At 41.1% G+C, this 21,594-nt stretch overlaps 1 protein-coding gene across 4 annotated transcripts in view; it reads right to left on the reverse strand.

The window, feature by feature from the left end:
* LOC140724820 (autophagy-related protein 2 homolog B-like) overlaps nucleotides 1–21,594 on the reverse strand; it is a 136,235-nt gene that overhangs the window by 96,777 nt on the left and 17,864 nt on the right. For 3 of the 4 annotated variants that reach the window (XM_073039470.1, XM_073039468.1, XM_073039469.1), the window contains exons 6-8: nucleotides 9,430–9,609; nucleotides 5,911–6,007; nucleotides 3,315–3,497 (exon numbers count right to left, since the gene is read on the reverse strand). In XM_073039470.1, the coding sequence (XP_072895571.1) occupies nucleotides 3,315–3,497; nucleotides 5,911–6,007; nucleotides 9,430–9,609 (460 nt within the window). The remainder of the gene's footprint in view (nucleotides 1–3,314; nucleotides 3,498–5,910; nucleotides 6,008–9,429; nucleotides 9,610–21,594) is intronic. The other variant, XM_073039471.1, reaches the window with a different exon arrangement.

The following is a 21,594-nucleotide window of genomic DNA, read 5'->3' on the forward strand; positions in this document are numbered from 1 at the left end:
TAAAGGGTCTGATTCTTAAAATTAAAAAAAATAGGCTATTAGGTTCCACAAGCTTACCCCACTATTCAACATGATAATGGATGACCTAACCTGTCTACATCTAATGTTCCAGTTCCCCATAACTTTTAATTTCTTGATCTCTAAAATAATTATCTATCTTCAGCTTAAATATAATGACCTGTCCTCCACCACCCCTTAGGAGTGGAGAATTTCATTCAGTTACTACAATCTGAGAGAAAAAAAAAAGATTACACAACTATTTTAAATGTATATGGCTCCTTATCTTGTTCAGGTCTCTTTCACCAGTGGAAATATCACTACATCTCTCCCTTTTAAGCTCCTTTTGGATCTTATTTTGGATAAGGTCATCATCCATTCCTTGGAACTACAAGGAATACAAAACCAAAGTGGTCATTCCTCCTTGGTATGACAACCCACATATTCCAGGAATTAACCTGGAGAATCTCCATTGAACTGTCTTCAATGTCATTATCTTCTTTATGAATAAGGAGACCAAGACCAAAACTGTTCACATATTCAGGTGCGGCCTCACCAACACCCTATACAATTGTAACAAAACTTCCCTATTCTTAAACTCCAACCGCTTCACGATAAAGGCCAACATGTTGTTTGCCTTAGTAACTAGCTGTTCGACCTGCCGGATAACTTTTTGTGATTCATCAACAAGAGCACCAAGATCCCTCTGAACTTCACTCACTTGCAGTGTCTCTCCTTTTAGATAATAATCTGGCTTTAATTCCTCTCTCTAAAGTGCATGACCTTACACACCCCTACATTCAACACATTTTGTGAAGACTTCAACCAATCACTCAATCTATTGTTTGCCCAATCTGTCTGTCTTAATTTGCCTATCTATCAATTGCCAGGTTTTCACCCAATTATTCAACCTATCCAGTAGAGGTGAAATGTTTCAACCCAAAGGTTAACTGTTCATTTCCCTCCACAGATGCTGCCCAACCCACTGAGTTCCTCTAACAGTTGTGCTTTATCTCCCCCAGTTCATTCTTTTCATATACCATTGCAAAATCACAATCACAGAAATGTGTCTGTTCATTGATTGCCATATCAAGCTTGGAAATTTTACTGTTATATCAAATTTGGAAATCCAGCATTGTCCAAACACATCAGGAGGTAACCTGCCATCAAGGCAAGAAATCGGAGGTGTCACCCACATACTTCTACTCTTCTGCCTTTCCTTATATATTTGACAAACATATTGTTAAATATTTACTTCCCCCACCCCCCAATGTGCCTCTGACACTGTTTAAGGCATAAAACTGGCCCTATAGCCAGAAAGTAAACTTTAGATGAGGTGCAGTTTCCCTAAGCTTTTCAGCTTCAAATCACCAGACCTACTGCTCAACTAATCAAGAGAGCAGAATGTGTTAGGCATCTGAGTGAGATGCTAATGTCAGCTATCCAACAACCGTTCTCCAATCACATCCTGAAGGATTTGCCTCAATATGTGAGTTGAGTGATAAAAATGGAACACTCACAGATTGGTGAAGGAACTCAGCAGGTTAAGCTGCATCTATGGAGAGGAATAAACATTTGATAAGTCCTGATGAAGGGCCTTGACCTGAAACATTGGCTGTTTATTTCCCTCCCTAGATTCTGCCTGACCTGCTGAATTCCTCCAGTATTGCCTTCAAGGTTCTCAGGTTTCACGGCTCTCTGGGGTCTCTCCTGCTCTCCACCTTCTCTCATTTCTGATTCTCCAGTCGGAGAATGTGGCGGGGGGGGGGGGGGGGGGGGGGGGAGTGGCGCGACAGACTTTAAATCAGTGAGTTATTTTGTTATGTCTCCCTTCTCACTGTGGAAGGGGACACCTCTTTTTTCCTTTATTGGGAGCAAGAGCACCTATGGTATGTCGAATTGTCAAGTGAACAATTAGATTTTGTTGATCTGCAGATTGCGGTCTTTATTGGGGGCTTTGCCTTTAAATGCTTGGTGGGTGGAGGTGCTGATGCTTTTTTTTGCTGAAGTAAGTGGGGGAGGGGGAGAGTGACTGCTTTGCTGCTGCTTGTGTGCGGGAGCGGGCATCTTTGGGGTTCTAATGTTTTTACTGTCACTCTTCATGGATGCCTGCAAAGGACAAGAGTTTCAGGATGTATACTGTATACATTTCTTTGAAATTAAACTATTGATTGAAACTAATGTGTGCATGTTGCTCTAGATTTCCAGCATCTGCAGAGTCTCTTGAGTTTGTGAATGGGTAATGGCTCAACTTTTTTCTGATCACTTGAGACTGGCTTCATCAACCAAAGCCACAGTAGCACAGCCTGTTTAGTCAAACAGCAGAAATATAACTGAGAACCCATCTACTTACTCAGATTCGCAACAGGCCAGGATGAATAACAGCGGAGATGGTTGCTTCAGTGTGGTGTTTTGTTTGAGTGTGGCTGCGAGTGAATTTGAGGGATTAGTGTGATTTGTCTTCCATGTTTAATTCATCTATGTGACTTGGATGTTGCTGGTTTAGGCAGGTCCATTCCTACTTGCCCCCACACTGGGTGGCTCAACAAGCCATTTTAGAAGGCTATTAAAATTCCACCACATTGTTGTAGTCTGGAGTACATATAGACTGGACAGAATTAGTGAACCAGGTGGGCTTCTGACTGTGCAATAGTTACATGGCACCATTATGATGAGCAACTTTTTAAAAAACTCCAAATTTAATTAATTACTTTCATTTTAATTATTCAAATTCCTCAATTGGCAAAGTGGGATTCAAACTGTCGATCCAGATTTTGCTAGTCCAGGGGTCAACACTGAAGATACGAGCCTGAAGATCAATTGGTAGTCTAGAAGTCACAAGTCTAGAGTTGAGACTGGAGGCCTATCATTGAGTTGGATGTCTGTCCTTGCATGTAGATGGGTAGGTGTGTGGGTGGGAGGGAGAAAAGGGGCTAGCTTTGCCGATATTCTGTTGCCTGTTGTGGCCTGGTTTGTAGTGTTCTGTGTTATTTTGCGAGCATTTTGAGTGTGGTATGTTTGCGCCAGAATGTGTGGTGACACTTGTGAGCTGCCTGCAGCACATCCCCAGGTGCTAGCGCAAATGACACATTTCATTGTATGTTGCAATGTACATGTGATAGATAAATGAATCTGAAACTCAAGCCACTGATCAACAGGGTATGAGATCTCACTGCTCTTTCTTTAAAAGATGGCAGTCATACGTGTATGAAAAGCCAGTGTGAAAAGGTTGCGAGGACCAGAACTCGAAACAAGCTGTGCATTTGAAAATGGATCAGCTTTTGCTTTGAAGCTGCATCTCTGAGTGTGTTCCATACCACGACTTGAAGTTGTTCGAACTGTTTCAGTCTCGTAATAGCTCTGTTCTGCTGTAATACCAGTGGAAACCGTCTCCTTCTGCAGGTATCGATTGAGTTCCATCTGAATGAGATATTGGTCCTCCTGCTGCATCGGCCGATTCTTCCGGCTTTTCAACTGGAGAGCTGTTGCCTCTGTACATCCTGAACAAGCCACAGACAGCTATATAATTGATCCATCTTCAACAGACTATTCATTTCAACCAACTAAAGACAAAAATCACCTACATATATACTTCACCTTATCCTGAATGATCAGTTTGTGTGCCTTAGGTACAGTCGGGCAGCTCAATTTTAGGTCTCTACACACCTCCATTTCTGACTCTTCTGCATCCCTGCCCTTTATTGCTTACTGTTGCTGGCTGTGCCAACAGCTCCTGAACACCATCCCAAACCTCCAAATCTCAACAACCCTCTCTTCCTTTTTATTCCTTCAGAAAACCTTCCTTCTGAAGTAATCAAATCACTTCTACCATCTTCCTGCATGGCTTGGATGTCAAATTCTCTATTTAAGCATCTGATAACCTTTGGGATATTGCCACATTGAAGTCACTCTGAAAATGCAATAACATCATAAGATGTTAGAAATACTCCAACAGATCAAGCAGCATCTGTGGAGATAGAAATATGACAAGACAAAGATCTTTCATCAGAGTGTTCCTGAGTATTTCCATTATTTTGTTTTTATACTTCAAATTTCCAGAAGACAATTATTTTACTTTGTGCATAACTGCAATAAGTTTAAGTCAAAAATGTTAGAGGACCTCAGGAAAATGTTGTGCCTATCTTGAGATTGCTGTGTAATCTTTGATATTCAGCTGAATGGATCAAGAGAACCCATGTTAACTTCAAGAGGTAACAATGTAAAGGACCATGGAAGCTTACATGATGATAGATCATTTTAGCAGATGTGATAGCACTGAAATTCTACAAAAGGATCGTGATACCGTCCCTGCCTTGCTACCTGCCCATTTGAAATGTTATAGTCATAGAATCATACAACATATAAACAGAGCCTTCAGTCCACTTGAATTGTCCATTACTCATCTATAATAATCCCATTTACCAGCATATTCAGATTTTCTAATTGTTACTGCCGAGCAGGACGTATAGAAGTCTGAAGTCCTACCATTGCCATGGATCTGTCTGTGACTGTGGGGGAGTTTTGGTGCAAAATTAAACATTCTGCAGTCCTTTTTCTCCCACCATCTTGAATAATTTACATTGTAGGAATCCAAGTGTCTATGATGCTACTGCAAGCTAGATTGTACCTGTACTTCACCATACTTATGCATTTGACAATAAACTTGAATTGACTTGAGCATTTGGTCAAAATGATTCAAGATCTCATCTGGATATTTTTTAAATGTCATGACAGTACTTACCATCTTGCATACACTGGAATTTAGTTCTATCTGCCATTGTTTCCATAAGATTTAGGAGTAGAATTAGGTCATTTGGTCCATTGAGTCTGTTCTGCATTTGACCATGGCTGATTTATTTTCCCTCTCAACCCCATTCTCCATGTAATCTTTGATGTTCTTACTAATTAAGGACCTAGCAACCTCCACTTTAAATATATCCAATGACTTTGTCTCCACAGTTGTCATTGGCAATGAATACCACAAATTCACCTCTTTTGGCTAAAGAAATTCCTCCTCATCTCTGTTCTGAAGGGATCTCCTTTTATTCTGAGGTTGTGCCCTCTGGTCCTAGACTTACCCCCCCCCCCCCCCCCCCATAGGAAACATCCTTACTACATCCAACCTTATCTAGGTCTTTCAATATTTGGTAGATTTCATCCAAGAGCCCAGCACATCAATATCATTCTGCAACCATCAGCTATCAGCTTACAGCATTTACTATGTTGTATTTTTCAGCTCTTTCACCATCAGAAGCTAATACTGGAAATGAGAAAACAGCAACACACAAGTTCAGGAAGATAACAACTCAAGTGACAGTGCTGGGTCTCTGGAAGGCAAAGCATATGCTGCCTTCCTTGACTGATCTGCTCTCATCTGCCTGACTTGAATTAAGGCAGTAAATCTCCACATTGGAATAAAACATTTTATAAAACGTAAAATACAACAGGCTAAAGAATGAAATTGAGTATTTTATTAGTTTACTAATCTTAAATCTTGGAAATAAGAGAAAATAAAATCTCGTCATGGCCTGTTAAATAATTTGAATTAACTTTGTGGGAAAAACATATCAGATTAAAGATCAGCTTTATTTGTCACATGTACATTCTGTGTCAACAACCAACACAGTCTGAGAATGTGCCAGGAGAAGCCTGCAAGTGTTGCCATGCTTCAGGCTCCAGCAGAGCAAGCTCACAACTTACTAAGTGGTGGGTGTGAGGAGAGTGAACAAGAGTGGGATGGAATGTGGGTAAGTCACCCTTTTGGTAACTACAGACTGATCGCCAGGCAAGTAGTCACAGAGCAGACAGCCTGAGAATGAATGATGCAATGTTTAACACATGAAGGAAAGATGAAAATCAGGAAGAGAAATTCATACATTCCAAGTACAACCAAAAAATTCCTCAAGGACTGACCTGGCAGTAGGATGGTTCCAAACATATCCAGGAGCAGGTGGACCTGTCGTGGAGACAGGAAGAATTTGATGCATTCTATCTGTCCCTCCACATCCAGCTGTAGAAGATAAAAACAGTTCAGACACATTCTCTTAAACACAAGAATATCAGAAGCAAGAGGAAGCCATTCAGCCTCTTGATCACGCAATGCAATAAGGTCATGGATATTCTTTTACCTCAGTGTTATTTCCTTATTTTTATATCACTAGATTTAATTTAAAACAACAATCTCTTTCCTGAACACAGTCAGCGACTAAGTTTCTACAACTTTTCAGTATAGAGACTTCCAAAACTCACAACTCCTTGGATAAAGGTCCTTCTTCTCATTTTAGAGGTGTAAAAGATAATAAGTATAGATCGAGTGGCCAGCCAGAGACTTTTTCCAGGGTGGAAATCACTAATACAAGGATGCATAATTTTAAGGTAATTGGAGGCAAGTAGAGGGGGAAAGGCAGAAGCAGTTTTCTGTTTTTACATACAGATCGGTGGGTGCATGGAACAACCTGCCGGAGTGCTGGCAGAAGCTTTAGGGACATTTAAAAGATAGGCACATGGATGAAAGAAAAACCTCGATTACTGTACATCACCTGATATCCACCTTCTCTCCAAAGGGGAAAGGCACAGCTCACTCAACCTTTCCGCATAAGACATGCTCTCCTGCTCTATTCCACATAATCCAGGCAGCATTCTGGTAAACCTTCTCTGCATCCTACCTAAAGCTTTCACATCCTTTCTATAATGAGGCAACTAGAACTGAACACAACACTCTGAGTAGTCTGACCAGAATTTTATAGAGCTGCAACATCACATATCAGCTCTTGAACTCAATCCCCCAAATAATGAAGACCAAACATACACTTCTTAAGCACTCAATCCACTTGTGTTGCAACTTTGAGGGATCAATGGATGTGAACCCCAAGATTTCTTGTTCCTCCACACTGCCATTAACCTTAGGCTAAGGTCAGGTTTTGTCTAGGTTCTCCCTCTCTAATGGTAGTGTAGCAGGTTTACAAGATTCTTTTGTCTCTTCTTCAGGTCTGACAAAGGGTCTCCAAACTGAAACATTATCTATTTCACTTCCCACTTCCCTGCTCACTGCTTCTAGCATTTTTGTTTTGTGTTTTAGACTTCCAGCATCTGCAGGGTTTAATTTTGATTTTCCTGAGTTGGTTCTTTCTGGGTGTGGGGGTCTGCAATGGTGGGAACCCAGGATACATGGTCCTTTGTGTTTCACTTAGTGTTATTAATTACCTTTCACCAGTAATGATAAACAAATGTAGGCAGAAGATTCAATTATCAGTACCATTCCTGTTCCTCCAGAACATCTACAGATACCAGAATTGATTAGCAAGCCCGTGTGAAGAATTATTCTCATCCCCCCTAGATCAAGGCAATGAGAAGGCAATAGAGGTACCTCAACTAACCCCAGCTAATGAGATATGATCAAGAGCAGATCTCTAACCTTCCGGGTAGGCACATGCATGCAAAGCCTTGGCCCACTGGATCTCACAAGGAAATTTATTTACGACATTTATGGAGCAGTGTCCCAATCTGCTTAACTTTTCCTTACTCATTAAAGGTTTGCTTTTTCAAATACTTAACTATCTTCCAAAATTAAGGTGCACATGATTTTGGTCCCATGGATTGCTGGTGAGGATTCAATGTGCTCATAATTATCTGGATAAAAATACACCTGCAAACACATCTGTTGTTCCATAGACCATTTTCTTGAAACTTACACTATCTAGTAACTAACATTCCAACTCAGGGGTTCCCAACCTGGGATTGAGAGACCTCTAGCTTAATGATATTGGTCCATGGCATAAAAAAGGTTGGAAACACCTATTTTAACTAGCGAAAATACCTTACATTTTTATTTATTGTCATTAAGAGATAGAGCATAGTAACAAGCGCTTCCAGCCCAATGAGCCTGCATCACCCAATTACACACGTGTGACCAATTAAACTAGTAACCTGAAATTTGGGAAGGAAACTGGAGCACCCAGAGGAAATGCACACAGTCACAGGTAGAATGTACAAACTCCTTACAGTCAACAGCAGAATTGAACCCAGGTCACTGGCGGTGTAATATAGTGTTATGCTACTGTTACCCCCCTCCATCAAATTAACAAGCCCTCTAAAGCAACCCCTCAGTTCTACATTTACAAATGAAAAGTGCCCCTGATTAACCTTCTGCACCCTCCTCTTTGAAGTTGGAGATTATATTCATTATGATATAAAATCAAAAATTTCTTTCACTGCCGCTGAATTACTCTGGAATGTACATTGAGTAATTTTTGGGAATTACTCCCAAATATTTGCAATCCAAGTCATTTAAATTAAGGTTATTTATCTCTAACTAGCTAGAGGCCATGGCAGAATAATTTATATAACATCTATATGCAGTTATTGACTTTGGTGAGTCAAGCAATTTTTTTTGGCCATGACTTAGCAAACTTAGGATTTCTACACTATCATTGGCAGGGCAGATGACTGCCTCAATCCTACAGCTTTGTATCAGAGACCTGGAGGCAGTAAAAATGCTAGACAAACAAAACACTGGAAAAATTCAGCAGATCAGGCAAGGTCTATGGAGAGGAGTAAATTTTCATCAGCACTGGGGGGAGGGGGGGAGGGGAGAAGTACAAACTGGCAATGGTAGGTGAGTCCAGGTGAGGGGGAAGATGGGAGGTGAGGGAGGGTTTTAAGTAAGAAGCTGGGAAGGGATAGATGGAAGAGGTAAAGAAGAAGAAATCGAATAGCAGAGGAGAAAGGGAAGAAGGAGGGGAACCAGAATGAATACAGGGGCAAAAAATTTCTGTAAGTTAGAGAAATCAATATTCATGCCATCAGGTTGGAGGCTACCCAGATGGTATATGAGGTGTTGCTCCTCCAACCTGTGTATGGCCAAATTTGGCAGTGGATGAGTTCATACTGGAAGCACCAGAAACATTAGATGACCATGAAAGACTTGTAGGTAAAATGTCACCTCACTTGGAAAGACTGTTTGGGGCCCTAAATAAGGGAGAGGAAGGACTTGTTGGGGGAAGTGTAACACTTGTCGAGCTTGCAGGAATAAGTGCCAAGAGGGAGATCATTGGGGAGAGATGGATGGACCACGGGGTCACATAGATAGCAATTCCTAAGGAAAGCAGAGAGTGGTGGGGGGCGGGGGGTACATAAAGATGTGCTTAGAAGTAGGATCCCATTGGGGATGGGCAGTTTCTAACAGAGCCTAAGTGATAAAATATAATACTGTATATCCCACTGAAAGGTTATTTTTTTGTCAAAACTTCTATTATAGTCCTTAACTATAATACTGGAGATGATGTTTGTAGACATTATTTTATATGGGGTTACAGATTGCTCAAGTTCTGATCTTTGAGGAATGCTTATGCTATTGATGGCAATTAGGCATTCAATTTTTCTGTGTCCATTCTATTTGTTCAAGAAGGATAGGGGTACTTGGCAGCTTCTGACCTTGGCAACCGGAAGTGCTTCATTCTGCTTTAAGGTGAATTCCAGCTCCATCTTCCCTTCACAGCTCCCAATCTGGACTGGATCAAAGTGGATGGCATCAGATGCTTTCCTTGTGAACTGGGGGTGCGGTTCAGAAACTATCTTTGGATTCCAGCTTGGAGAAAGTTTTGGCTCCATTTCCTGTGAAAAAAGACATCATTAGCAGAATGAGCTATTGTAAAAGAATCACAAGATAAGAATTGTCCCATGTAAGTACGTTGAAACATGCAGTAACATGAGTCATTGGGTGTCAACAGCAAACACAGGATTGTGCTGAGCAGCCCGCAGGTTTTTTTGCACCAACAGCATGGCCACAATTTATTAACTCTAACCCATATGCCTTTGGAATGAAGGAGAAAAGCCATGTGCCAAGGCGAGGACATACAACCTCCTTACCGACAGCAGCACGAATTGAACCGATTTTACAGGTAACACCATAAAGTGTGCACTATCTGCTACACTACTGTGCTGTCCCTCATGTTAGTTAGCCTTAGCTTGCTTAGTAATGGCCTCAAATATGAGTTGGCCGACAGATGTTCTGTGTCCAATTTATAGCACAAATGTGTTACCTGCACAGACTGGATTAGATAACCTTTGCTTTATTTGTCACATGTACCATACTTCAAAATATCGAAACACACAGTGAAATGCATTACTTCTGCAAATGACCAACACAGTTTTAGGATTTCCTGGGTACAGCCCACAAATGTCACAGCACTTTGGACACCAACATAGCACTGCCCACACTTACTAATCTTAACTATTTGTCTTTTTATTTTACATGTGGGAGGGAATCAGAACACCTGGAAGAAACCTACCCAGTCACAGAGTGAACTTATAAACTCCTTACAGACAGTAGCAGGAATTGAACCCCAATCACCGGTGCTGTAAAGCATTGCACTAACCCCTACACAACTGCGCCATCTATAGATGAGTTATATTTCTGGTAAGATTATTCTCTGTCAATTTTTTGGGTATTATAGATTCTACCAGGATTCTATAGGTTCAGTCATGATATTTGATTATATTAGTTTTGCTTGCACACTACACAAATGAGGGTGCACTTAGTGTATCTGTACAAGACATTGTTAAGGCCTCAGGTGAGAAGAAACGAGGAGAAATGGCAGCATTGACTAATGAGAATATTGCTGTGCAGGGGAAAGAGAATGTCACTGAGCCATACAGCATCAAAACAGGCCAGTCAACCCAATTGGTCCATGCCAACCAAGATGCCCATCTAAACTAGTCCCATTTGTCCACATTTAGACCACATCCCTCTAAGCCAGGGGATCCCAACCGGGGGTCCACGGACCCCTTGCTTAATGGTATTGGTCCATGGCATTAAAAAGGTTGGGAATACCTGCTCTAAACCTTTCCTGTCCATGTAAATGTCTAAATGCTGATATTCTAGCTGCTCCAACCTCTGACAGCTCATTCCACATATATACCACTCGTGTAAAAAAAAGTTGCCCTTTAAGTCTCTGCTAAATCCTTCCCCCTCTGCTTGATTCCCCCAACCCTGAGAAAAAGACTGAAAAGTAAAAGACACTGATCACCTCCATCTCCTACACTCCCAGGAATAAAGTCCTAGCTTGTCCAGTCTCTCCCTATAACTCAGTCATCAATACCTGGTAGCATCCTTGTAAACTCCAACAGAACCTTCCAACCCACCACCTTTTCCACCCAGAAGGACAAAAGTACACCATCACCCGCAGGATACCCCTCCCAGATCACATGCAGTAATCCCACCTCACTCCTAACGATGGTAAGGTTTTGTCGGGTGGGGATGCTGTCAGGAGTAAACCTGCGGACTGGATGAACTTTATAGATACTAATGGCCTGCACGAGGAGGGCCATTATTTGTGTAAAGTTATGAAAAAATAGTTGTGAATACACTACCAAAACTATTCCAACAAACAGTAAGGATATTAAGGAGCAAACTTAAAGGGAAATTGTAGATTTGGGCAAAACAGCTCAACAGGCTCCAGATTGTTAACACAAATGAAATCGAGGCTCATTGCAGGAAGTTCAGAGAGGAAGTGAGACAGGTTATAAGAGAAGTGAAGAGACACCACAGACCAGCAACAGGAATCCAAAAATATTTAATAAATGGGAACAGGAAGGAATTGTAAGAATAGAAGTGGGGATAAGCAGACCATAAGGGAATTTTACTCACAGAGGCAAAAGACAAGGCTGCAGTAATGAGTAATTTACATCTGTTTTCACTGAGAAGAGTGACACTGCTGGAGGCTCAGTAAAGCAAACTGTGGCTGGGTTTTGGATGGGCTAAAAATTCATCAATAGTTGGTTCCAGAAAGCCTAGCTGCACTTGCAGTGAATAAATCACCTGGCCCAGATGGCATGTACCCTAGATAAATGAGGGAACAAAGGGAGAAAATTGACAGAAGTCCTGGGTGGTCCATACATTCATGCTACTGGAAGACTGAAAACTGCAAAAATTGCAAACATATGGAAGACAAACAAATAACCCAGCCAAGAGCAAGACATGTTAGGGACAAAAGCAGCAATATGAGCATGGAGCCAGAAGTTATTGGCCAAGGTTCTAAATGAATACTTTTCGTTGGTATTCACAAAAGAAACATTCTTTGTTGTTGGAGAACTCAGGGAAGACAAAGATGAAATTCAAGAGCAAGTTTTTACAAATAGAAACTATACTCAATGCCATTGTATATATATGCTGTTATTTATGTATTTATACACAATTTATTCTATATTCATGCTTTAACCAGCTTATTTTTATATCATTTTTTGTCATTGTTGAATGTTAGTTTTGTTGAAGTTGCACCAACACACCACAGCAAATTCCTAATACATGTAAATGTTTCTGGCAAATAAAGCTGATCCTTGATCCTCCCTAATAGTTAGCAGGCTTAAAGGTGGATAAAGGTATTTGTCAGTCTTCATTTATACATAGCTTTTCATGAATTTTATTGTATTTCTTTTATCCTCCATCCAAATGTCTGCAAGAAAATGAATCTCAAGGTCATGTATGTTAACATATGTACTTGGATAATAAACTTTACTTTGAACTAAGTAACCCAAGACTACACAAAGTTTCTCCCAGGCTTCATTGGGAGACATGGGAAGAGACTCCTGCAGCTATGGCTGCCACAGACAGAAAGGTTAGATTGGTAGTGGGACAGAGAATTAAAGTGGCAGGAGCTTCAAAGTGCCTCTTAAGCTGAACACAGGTGATCCTAAAGAAATATTATCAATTTGTCTTTGGTTTCTCCAGTGGAGAGATGAGATGAAATGAGATCAGCTTTATTTGTCACATTTACATTGAAACACTTATTGAAAGATGTCTTTTGTGCCAATTCAAATCGGTAAGGATTGTGCTGGCCAGTCCACAAGTGACACCAAGCTTCTAGCACCAACGTAGCATGCCCACAACTTACTAACCCTAACCTGTATGTCTTTGGAATGTGGGAGGAAACTGGAGCATCCGGAGAGTGATCACATGGAGAAGGTACAACCTCCTTACAGTCAGCAGCAGGAATTGAACCCCAATCTTACAGCTGACACTAATCACTATGCTACCATGCCACCCACATCACAAACACCAAAACCAGCTGGATGTAGTACAGGTGGATCACTGCTTCTCTTAGGACTGCTAGGGACCCTGCATGGTGAGAAAAGAGGTGCCAGGCCAAGAATGGCATTTTCTGTGGTGAATAGTTGCTTTGCTAGTGAATAGTGGTGCTGCCAGACCATTGTTTTCTTAATAATTAATTTTAAAACTTTTAGATAACACAATACTTGGGGTTGGGGTGTAATAAATTGTGAGGAAGATGATAATCTTTAGAGCTTTGTGAACAGAATGGCTTTTTTCCACACTGCAACCATTCTGTGATCTGAATATAGAAGCCTGAAAAGTTATCTCATCAAGGTCAATATAATTACACAATTCCTAACTTTAATAAAGAAAACTCATTTTTGTTTTAGCAAAAGTATAACCTGAAAATTAGAGTCAGGCTGTTCAGAAAGGACATTTTCACGCAAAAATATAATAAGAGAATCAAGGGATATGGAGTTAATACCAATAAGTGGCATTGAGTTAAAAGCTTGATCCGAACATTGGAACAAGCACAAGAGGCCAAATGGCCTCATCCCACTTAAATTCTTGGACACAGAGAGCTCTCTCCACCCACACCAGCTTAAGTGCCATCAATAAATTTGCAGATGACACAACTATTGTTGGCAGAATTTCAAATGGTAATGAGGAGGCATATAGGAATGAGATAGATTAGCTGATTGAGTGATGGTGCAACAACAACAACCTTGCACTCAATGTCAGTAAGACCAAGGAATTGATTGTGGGCTTCAGGAAGGGGAAATCAAGGGAACACACACCAGTCATTATCGAGGAATCTTCAGTGGAAAGGATGAGCAGTTTCAAGTTCCTGGGTATCAACATCTCTGATGATCTATCCTGGGCCCAACATACTGATGCAATTGCAAAGAAAGCACCACAACGGCTATATTTCATTTGGAGTTTAAGGAGACTTTGTACGTCACCAAAGACTCACAAAGTTCTACAGATATAACATGGAAAGCATTCTAATTGGTTGCATCACTGTCTGGACTGAAGAGGCCACTGCATAGAATCGGTAAAAGCTGCACAAAGTTGAAAACTCAGCCAGCTCCATCATGGGTACTAGCCTCTCCGGGTTCAAGAACATCTTCAAAAAGTGATACTTCAAAAAGGCATCATCTGAAATTAAAGACCCCCATCACCCAGGACATACCCACTTCACACTGCTGCCCTCAAAGGAGATGGTTCAGGTACCTGAAGACATATGCTCAATCTTTTAGGAACAGCTTCTTCCCACTCCCCTTTGCCATCAGATTTCTGAATGGACAATGAACCCCCTGTACACTACCTTTTTTTAAAGTCGCTGTCTGCACTAATTTATTTTGTGTGTGTGTGTGTGTGTGTGTATATATATATATATACATATATATGTGTGTATATATATAATTGCAATTCATAGTATTAGTTATGTATTGCAATGTACTGCTTCCACAAAACAACAAATTTCACAACATATGCCAGTGATATTAAACCTGATTCTGATTCTGTGAAAATACACAAAATCTATGGATCTGGAGGGGGGGGGGGGGTCAAATAATTCCCCAGACTGAGATTAATAGATTTCGATGAGACAAAGAAAACAGATCAAATAAATTTGAAAGAGGGATTAATACAGTCTAAGGGTAGCATGGTAGCACCATGGTTAGCATAACATTTTACAGCGCCAGTGATTGAAGTGGTCTACAGGGAGTTTATAAGTTCTCCCCGTGACTGCATATGTTTCCTCCAGTTTCCTCCTTCATTTCAAAGACGTATGGCTTAGTAGGGGTTAGTAAATTGTGGGCATGACATCAGAAGCAAGGCCACACTTGTGGCTCCCCTCACCCGCACATCTTGGACTGTGTTGGTCATTGACGCAAATGATGCATTTCACTGTACTTTTCACCGCTTCAATGCACACATGACAAATAAATCTAATCTTTATCATTTTTTTTAAAACTCGGATTCGGAGAAAAAAAACAATTCAAGGGTAGCCAACTGCCCTAATAATGTCTTTGAATGGGTTCTTCAAAAATTAAACAAACTTTTCTTTTGAGATATTTTGAGAAAACCTAACTACCAAGATGATTGCATAAGAACTTCAGAGACTGAATCAGCAGTAGATCATTTGGCTCCCTTGTTTCTCATTTAATAAAATTGCAATTGATCCTATTCACTTGGAAGTGTCCAAAAATCTACAAATTTCTGTTTTGTTAATACTTAATGACTAAATATCCTAAAAGTAGAAACTCCTATATATATATACAAACCTCTTGAGAAAATTATTTTCTTTAGTCTCAGGCCTAAATGCTCAATCCCTTATCCTGAGACTATGTACCCTAATTACAGCCTCTGAAACTTTAGGAAATAATTCTCAAAATTTACCCCATCATTTCCTTTCACTAAAGCACATGGCCCTGACCTCACACATCATGAAGACTCGAGAGACTGGGCCTGGTTCACCTCTGACCCCTGGTCAGATCAGCCCTTGATCCCCTGTAGTTTGCCTATTAGAGCACAATTGGAGTTGATGATGTGATGCTGTCATCTACTTGCTGAACAGAGCCTACTCCCATTTGGATAAGCAGGGTAGCATTGCAGAAATCATGTTTTTTGATTTCTCAAGTGCCTTCAATACTATGCAACTCTCATTGCTGGGGGAAAAGCTCCATTCAGTGCAGGTTGGTACCTCCATTGTTTTCTGGATACTGGACTACCTAACTGGCAAAGTACAGTTAGTATGGTTTCAGAGCTGTGTATCGGATATGGCTATAAGCAGCAATAGGCCCCAAAGGAGATTGTATTGGCTCCCTTCCTGTTTACCCTGTATTCCTCAGACTTTAGATACAAAGTATCTGAGTCATGACATCTACAGAAATTCTCTGATGACTCGACAATAGTTGGGTGTAAAAAGGGAAGATGGGTACAGAGCCCTGGTGGAGGATTTTATCAAATGGTGCAAGCTGAAACATTTGCAGCTCAACATCAGTATGACAAAGGAGATACTGATAGACTTTAGGAAGACTAAGCCTTCACTGCTCCCTATTACTATTGATGGTGAGGACATGGATGTGGTGAGGACTTACTACTAGCTGGGGTTCACCTGGGTGACAGACGAGTGAAGCACCAACACAGAGGCTGTGCACAAGAAGGACCAAAGTCACCTCTAATTCCTGAGGAGACTGAGATCCTTTGGAGTATGCAGACTTCTCCTTCACATACTCTACCAGTCTTTTGTTGCCAGTACAACCTTCTATGTGGTGGTATGCTGGGGCAATGGCATCAACAAGGGTGATGCCAACAGGCTCAATAAATTGATTAGAAAGGCTGGCTGTTATAGGAGTCAAACTGGACACAACGGAGGCTGTGGTACAACAAAGGACCCTACAGAAAATCTTGGCAAATCTGGACAACGTTTCTTACCCTCTACATGCCACCTTGGCTGAACAGGGGCACTTTTAATAATAGACTAAGACAACTGCACTGTTCCAAAGAGCGCTATATGAGGACATTCTTACTCTGCTATTAGGTTCCATAATGAGTCAACCTATAGCCGGGGAAGTGATGACCCCTTCCTGTTAGATTGGTTGTGGTGACTTATTTTTTATTCTTTCTACTTCTCTTCTAATATTTGTAGATTTGTATATGTGTGCACTTGTAATATGACTGTTGCATTGTAACTTCCTTTGGGATCAATAAAGTGCCTATCTATCTACATGCTTCAATGTAATCACCTCTCATTTTCCTTAGCCAGTGAGCATTGGCTAATGAAATCCAAAACAAGAACTGAAGTTGGTGGAATTCAGAAATAAAAGCATGGAGTGCTATAAAATACTCGGGAAATTAGACAGCATCTGCAGAATCAGAAGAGGTAACATCTCAGATCAAAGACATTTTGAGCACCAATCAAGTGCTGTTAATGGGATGAGTGTAGATACAGTCGCTACCTAAAACAGTACAGCAAAGAAACAGACCCTCACTGACCACAATGCCAATTCTAATAAATTCCATGCTTTTGCACATTGGTTGTTTGTCGATTTTTATTTATGCATAATTTTCCATAAATTCTATTGTATCTTTTCCTGTAAGGGCTTGCAAGAAAATGAATCTCATATATGATGACATATATATATACTTTGATAATAAATTCACTTTGACCTTAACTTGCACATGTGTCAAAATGACCCTTAAATGTTGCTATTGTATCTGTTATCATGACTTCATCAGGCAACCACCACTCTCTTTGCCATACAAATCATCTCTGAACTTCTACCCTCTCACCATAAATCTAAGTCCTAAAGTATTTGATATTTCCAGCCTGGGGAAAATAAGTACTTTCTACCCTTGACAGTCAGCATGGACATAGTGGGCGAAAAGGCCGGTTTCTGTGACCCTTCTAAGGTCATGGTAATCTTTCAGTCTTGCCTTACGAAATGTCCAGTGTGTGTCTTCACACACTTTATGACTCATAATACCTCAAATTTCCACCATACTGCTAGTCTTCCACAGTGAAGACTGATGCAAATACTTATTTTGTTTGTTCACTATCTCATTGTCCCCCGGTGTGACTTCTCCAGCATCATTTTCCAGCAGTCCAATATCCACTCTTGCCTCTTTTTTGCACTTTACATATTTGAAGAAACTTTTGGTATCTTCTTTAACATTATTGGCTAGCTTACTTTCATATTCCATCTTTACCTTCTTAATGACTTTTTAGTGGCTTTCTGTTGGTATTTGAAAGCTTCCAAATCCTCTAGCTTCCCACTAATTTTTGCACTATTATATGCCCTCTCTTTGGCTTTTGTGTTGGCTTTGACTTCTCTTGTTAGCCTAAGTTGAGTCATCTTGCATTTAGGATACTTTTTCCTCTATAGGATGCATATATCCTGTGCCTTCCAAATTGTTCCAGCAAATCCTGCCATTGCTGCACTGCCGGAATGACAATTCAGCAGCTACTGTGGGCTTTGTCCTCACCATTTAAATGCAGGGCATGTGGATCATTATCACAGAACCTCTGACCACTATTATGATAAATCATCTGAATCCACTGGCCTCCCATCAGCAACATAGCAAAAAGGCAACATAAATTCTCTGTGTAGATGGGATACATGTTATCAGACTGTTGCTCATATTGTTACTATCTTTGTGAATACAGACCACCAACACAAAGAATCTACAAATTAATTGCCAATTTTTAAAGTAGATCGGATTAAGATTGGATTAGATTAGCTTTATTTCTCACATGTACATTGAATCATCAATACAGTAAAACGTGGTGTTTGCATCAACGACTACACAGTCCAAGGATGTGCTGGGGGCAGCCCAAAAGTGTCGTCAGGCTTCCGGCACTAATATAGGATGCCCACAATTTACTAACCCTAACTTGTACATTTTTGAAATGTGGGAGGAAACAGGAGCACCTGGAGGAAACCCATGCCGTCACTGGGAGAACATACAATCTCCTTACAGACAGCAGTGGGAAAATCACTGATCGCTGGCGCTGTAATGAGTTACACTAACGTTATGCCACTGTGGCCACCCTGCAGCCAGAAGCAACTGAGCTGGACTTACAGTGGATCCTCAACCAGGAATAAAACTGAACAGTGGGAAGAAAGCAATCAATCATTCAGAGCTCTGCAACCAACAATAGGTTGCTTATAGGGTTTGCTTGGATTTCCTAGAGTTGAACACAGTAGCACAACAGCTTGTGTAATGCTCTACAACATTAATTGAATTGATTGGGGTTCAATTCATGTTGCTGTCTTTAGGAAGCCTGTATAATCTCACCCCCGATCGCGTGGGATTCCTCCAGGTGCTCTGGTATCCTCCCACATTCCTAAAAGGCACATGCACTCAGGTTAGTAAGTTGCGGGCATGCTCTGTTAGTGATGGAAGCATGGCGACACTCCAGGACTGCCCCCAGCATATCCTCAGACTGCGTTAGTCATTGATGCAAATGATGCATGTTCTGATGTACACGTGACAAATAAAGCGAATCATTATCTTTTCCTCTATAGGGGTTTTCAGCACCAACATATAATGCAAGCAGGATAACTAAGGCAACAGCTATCAAGGAAGGATGAATCAGTAAAGACTAAGGTTCAAAGTAAGTTTATGTCACTGTGCACAACCCTGAGATTAGTCTTCTCATGGGCATACTCAATAAATCCAAGAAACACAATAGAATCAATGAAAGACCACACCAAACAGGATGAACAAATTGTTAATGCACAAAAGACAACAGATTGTGCAAATGCAAAAGAAAATAATAATAATGCATTAGCAATAAATACAGAAAACATGAAATGAAGAGTTCTTGAAAGCCGGTCCATTGTTTGTAGTGGGATCAGCACGTGGTGGAAAAGTTCACTGTTGAGGCAAATAAAGTTATCCCTCTGGCTCGCAAGAGCCTGACAGTTGAGGGTAATAACTGCTCCTGAACCTGGTGTGGGTCCTGAGGCTCCTGTACCTTCTTCCTGATGGCAGAAACAAGAAGAGAGTATGGCTTGGGTGGTGGGGGTCCTTGATAATGGATGCTGCCTTTCTGGACAGTGCTCCATGTAGATATGCTCAATGGTGGGGAGGGCTGGGCCATGTCCACTACTTTTTGTAGGATTTTCCATTCAAGTGCATTGGTGATTCCATAACAGGCTGTAATGCAACCAGTCAATATACTCTCTACCACACATTAATAGGCCTCTCAAAGTCCAGCCCTATGTCCTCATCATGAAAGGTGGAAATGGGCCAAGCTGGCAACAGGGCTCTGGTGAAGCTGTACGGGCCAATCCCGTGTACAGTGGATGTAATGGATTGCAGAAGCACTGATGAACTCCGACCACACCAATGACTTCAGAGGACAATGGAGACGCAAGGTCATCAATGACTTATGCTTCACTTAGGAGCCAAAGGCCCAACTAGTAACTAAGTACACATCTATAGAAGTTTTTAAATTTTAGATGTCATGCAGAATCGTTGCAAAATTCTAAGTAGAGGCACTGTCTGCTTTCTTTATAATGGTTCTAACATGCTGGGCCCAGGGCAGATCTTCAGAAATGATAACACCAAGCAATTTAAAGTTGATGACTCTCTCCACCTCTTATCCTCCAGTGAAGACTGGCTCATGGACCTCTGGTTTCCTCCTCTTGAAGTCAATGATCAGCTTCTTGCTCTTGCTGACATCGTGTGAGAGGTTGTTGTTGTGGCACCACTCAGCCAGATTTTCAATTTCCCTCCTTGACGCTGATTTTTATCACCTTTCGCTCAGCCAATGGCAGTGGTGTCCTCAGCAAACTTAAGCATGGCATTGGGGCTGTACTTCGCTTCACAGTCACAAGTATAAATCAGGTAAAGCTGAGTTGGGAGCCAAGCACACAGCCTTGTGGTGCACCTGTGCTGATGGGAGATTGTGGAGATCTTGTTGCCAATCCAAACTGACTGGGTTCTGCAAGTGAGGAAACCGAGGATCCAATTGCACAAGGAATAATTAGGTCAAGGTCTCACATGCTTTTGATTGGTTTTGAGGGAATTATAGTACTGAATGATGAACTACAGTCAATAAAGAGCATCTTGATGCATGTATCATTGCTGTCCTGATGTTCCAGAGTTGAGTGAAGAGCCAATGAAATGGCATCTGCTGTGGACCTGTTGTGACAGTAAGCAAATTGGAGCAGATCCACGTCACTTCTTAAGCAGGAGTTGGTATGTTTCATCACCAATTTCTCAAAGCAGTTCATCACACCAGATGCAAGTGTTACTGAATGATAGGCATTGAGGCAGGATACCATGCTCTTTTTAAACACCAGTGTAACTGAAGCCTGCTTGAAGCAGGTGGGTACCTCAGACTGCCGAAGTGAGGGGTTAAAGATATTGGTGAACACTTCAGCCAGTTGATCAGCACAGGTCTTTAGTACTTAGCCAGGTACCCATTTGTACCAAATGTTTTCCATGGGTTCACCCTCCTGGAGGATGCTCTCACATTGACTCTGTGACTTCAGTCTCTGGGGCCATCGGGGCTGTTGGAGTTTTGTGAAGGTTCCTCCATGTTTTGACGGTCAAAGCGAGCACAGAAGGCATTGAGCTCATCTGGGAGTGAAGCCTTGTTGTTGCCCACTTCACTTGGTTTCACTTAGCATGAGGTAAATGCCACATTTGTTGAGCATCTTTCAGTGATTCAGTTTGGTCCAGAATTGCCACTTTGCAGCAGTGCAGATATTGTCCAAATCAAAAATCCAATAACAAGGAACACATCAAAAATGACCATCATGCCCTTATAATAAAGGGGCTTAAGCACTGAGACACTGTGCCTGCGAGATGACCGTACTGAAATACTGTATTTGAAAAGTTCTATTAACATAAAGTAAAAGTGCTACACAGTGCTTCAAAGAAATGCAGTCAGAAATAATGGAAGTAATTGAAACAGTGATAAAAAGTGTTTGATAAAGGGGCTGTATTTTAGGAGAGGGAGCAAATTTAGGTGGAAATTGAGAAGAATTCCACATGTAGGCAGTAACAGTGAGCTGAAGAAAGAATCA

Source organism: Hemitrygon akajei, chromosome 3 (assembly GCF_048418815.1).
Source record: "Hemitrygon akajei chromosome 3, sHemAka1.3, whole genome shotgun sequence".
NCBI lineage: Eukaryota > Metazoa > Chordata > Chondrichthyes > Myliobatiformes > Dasyatidae > Hemitrygon > Hemitrygon akajei.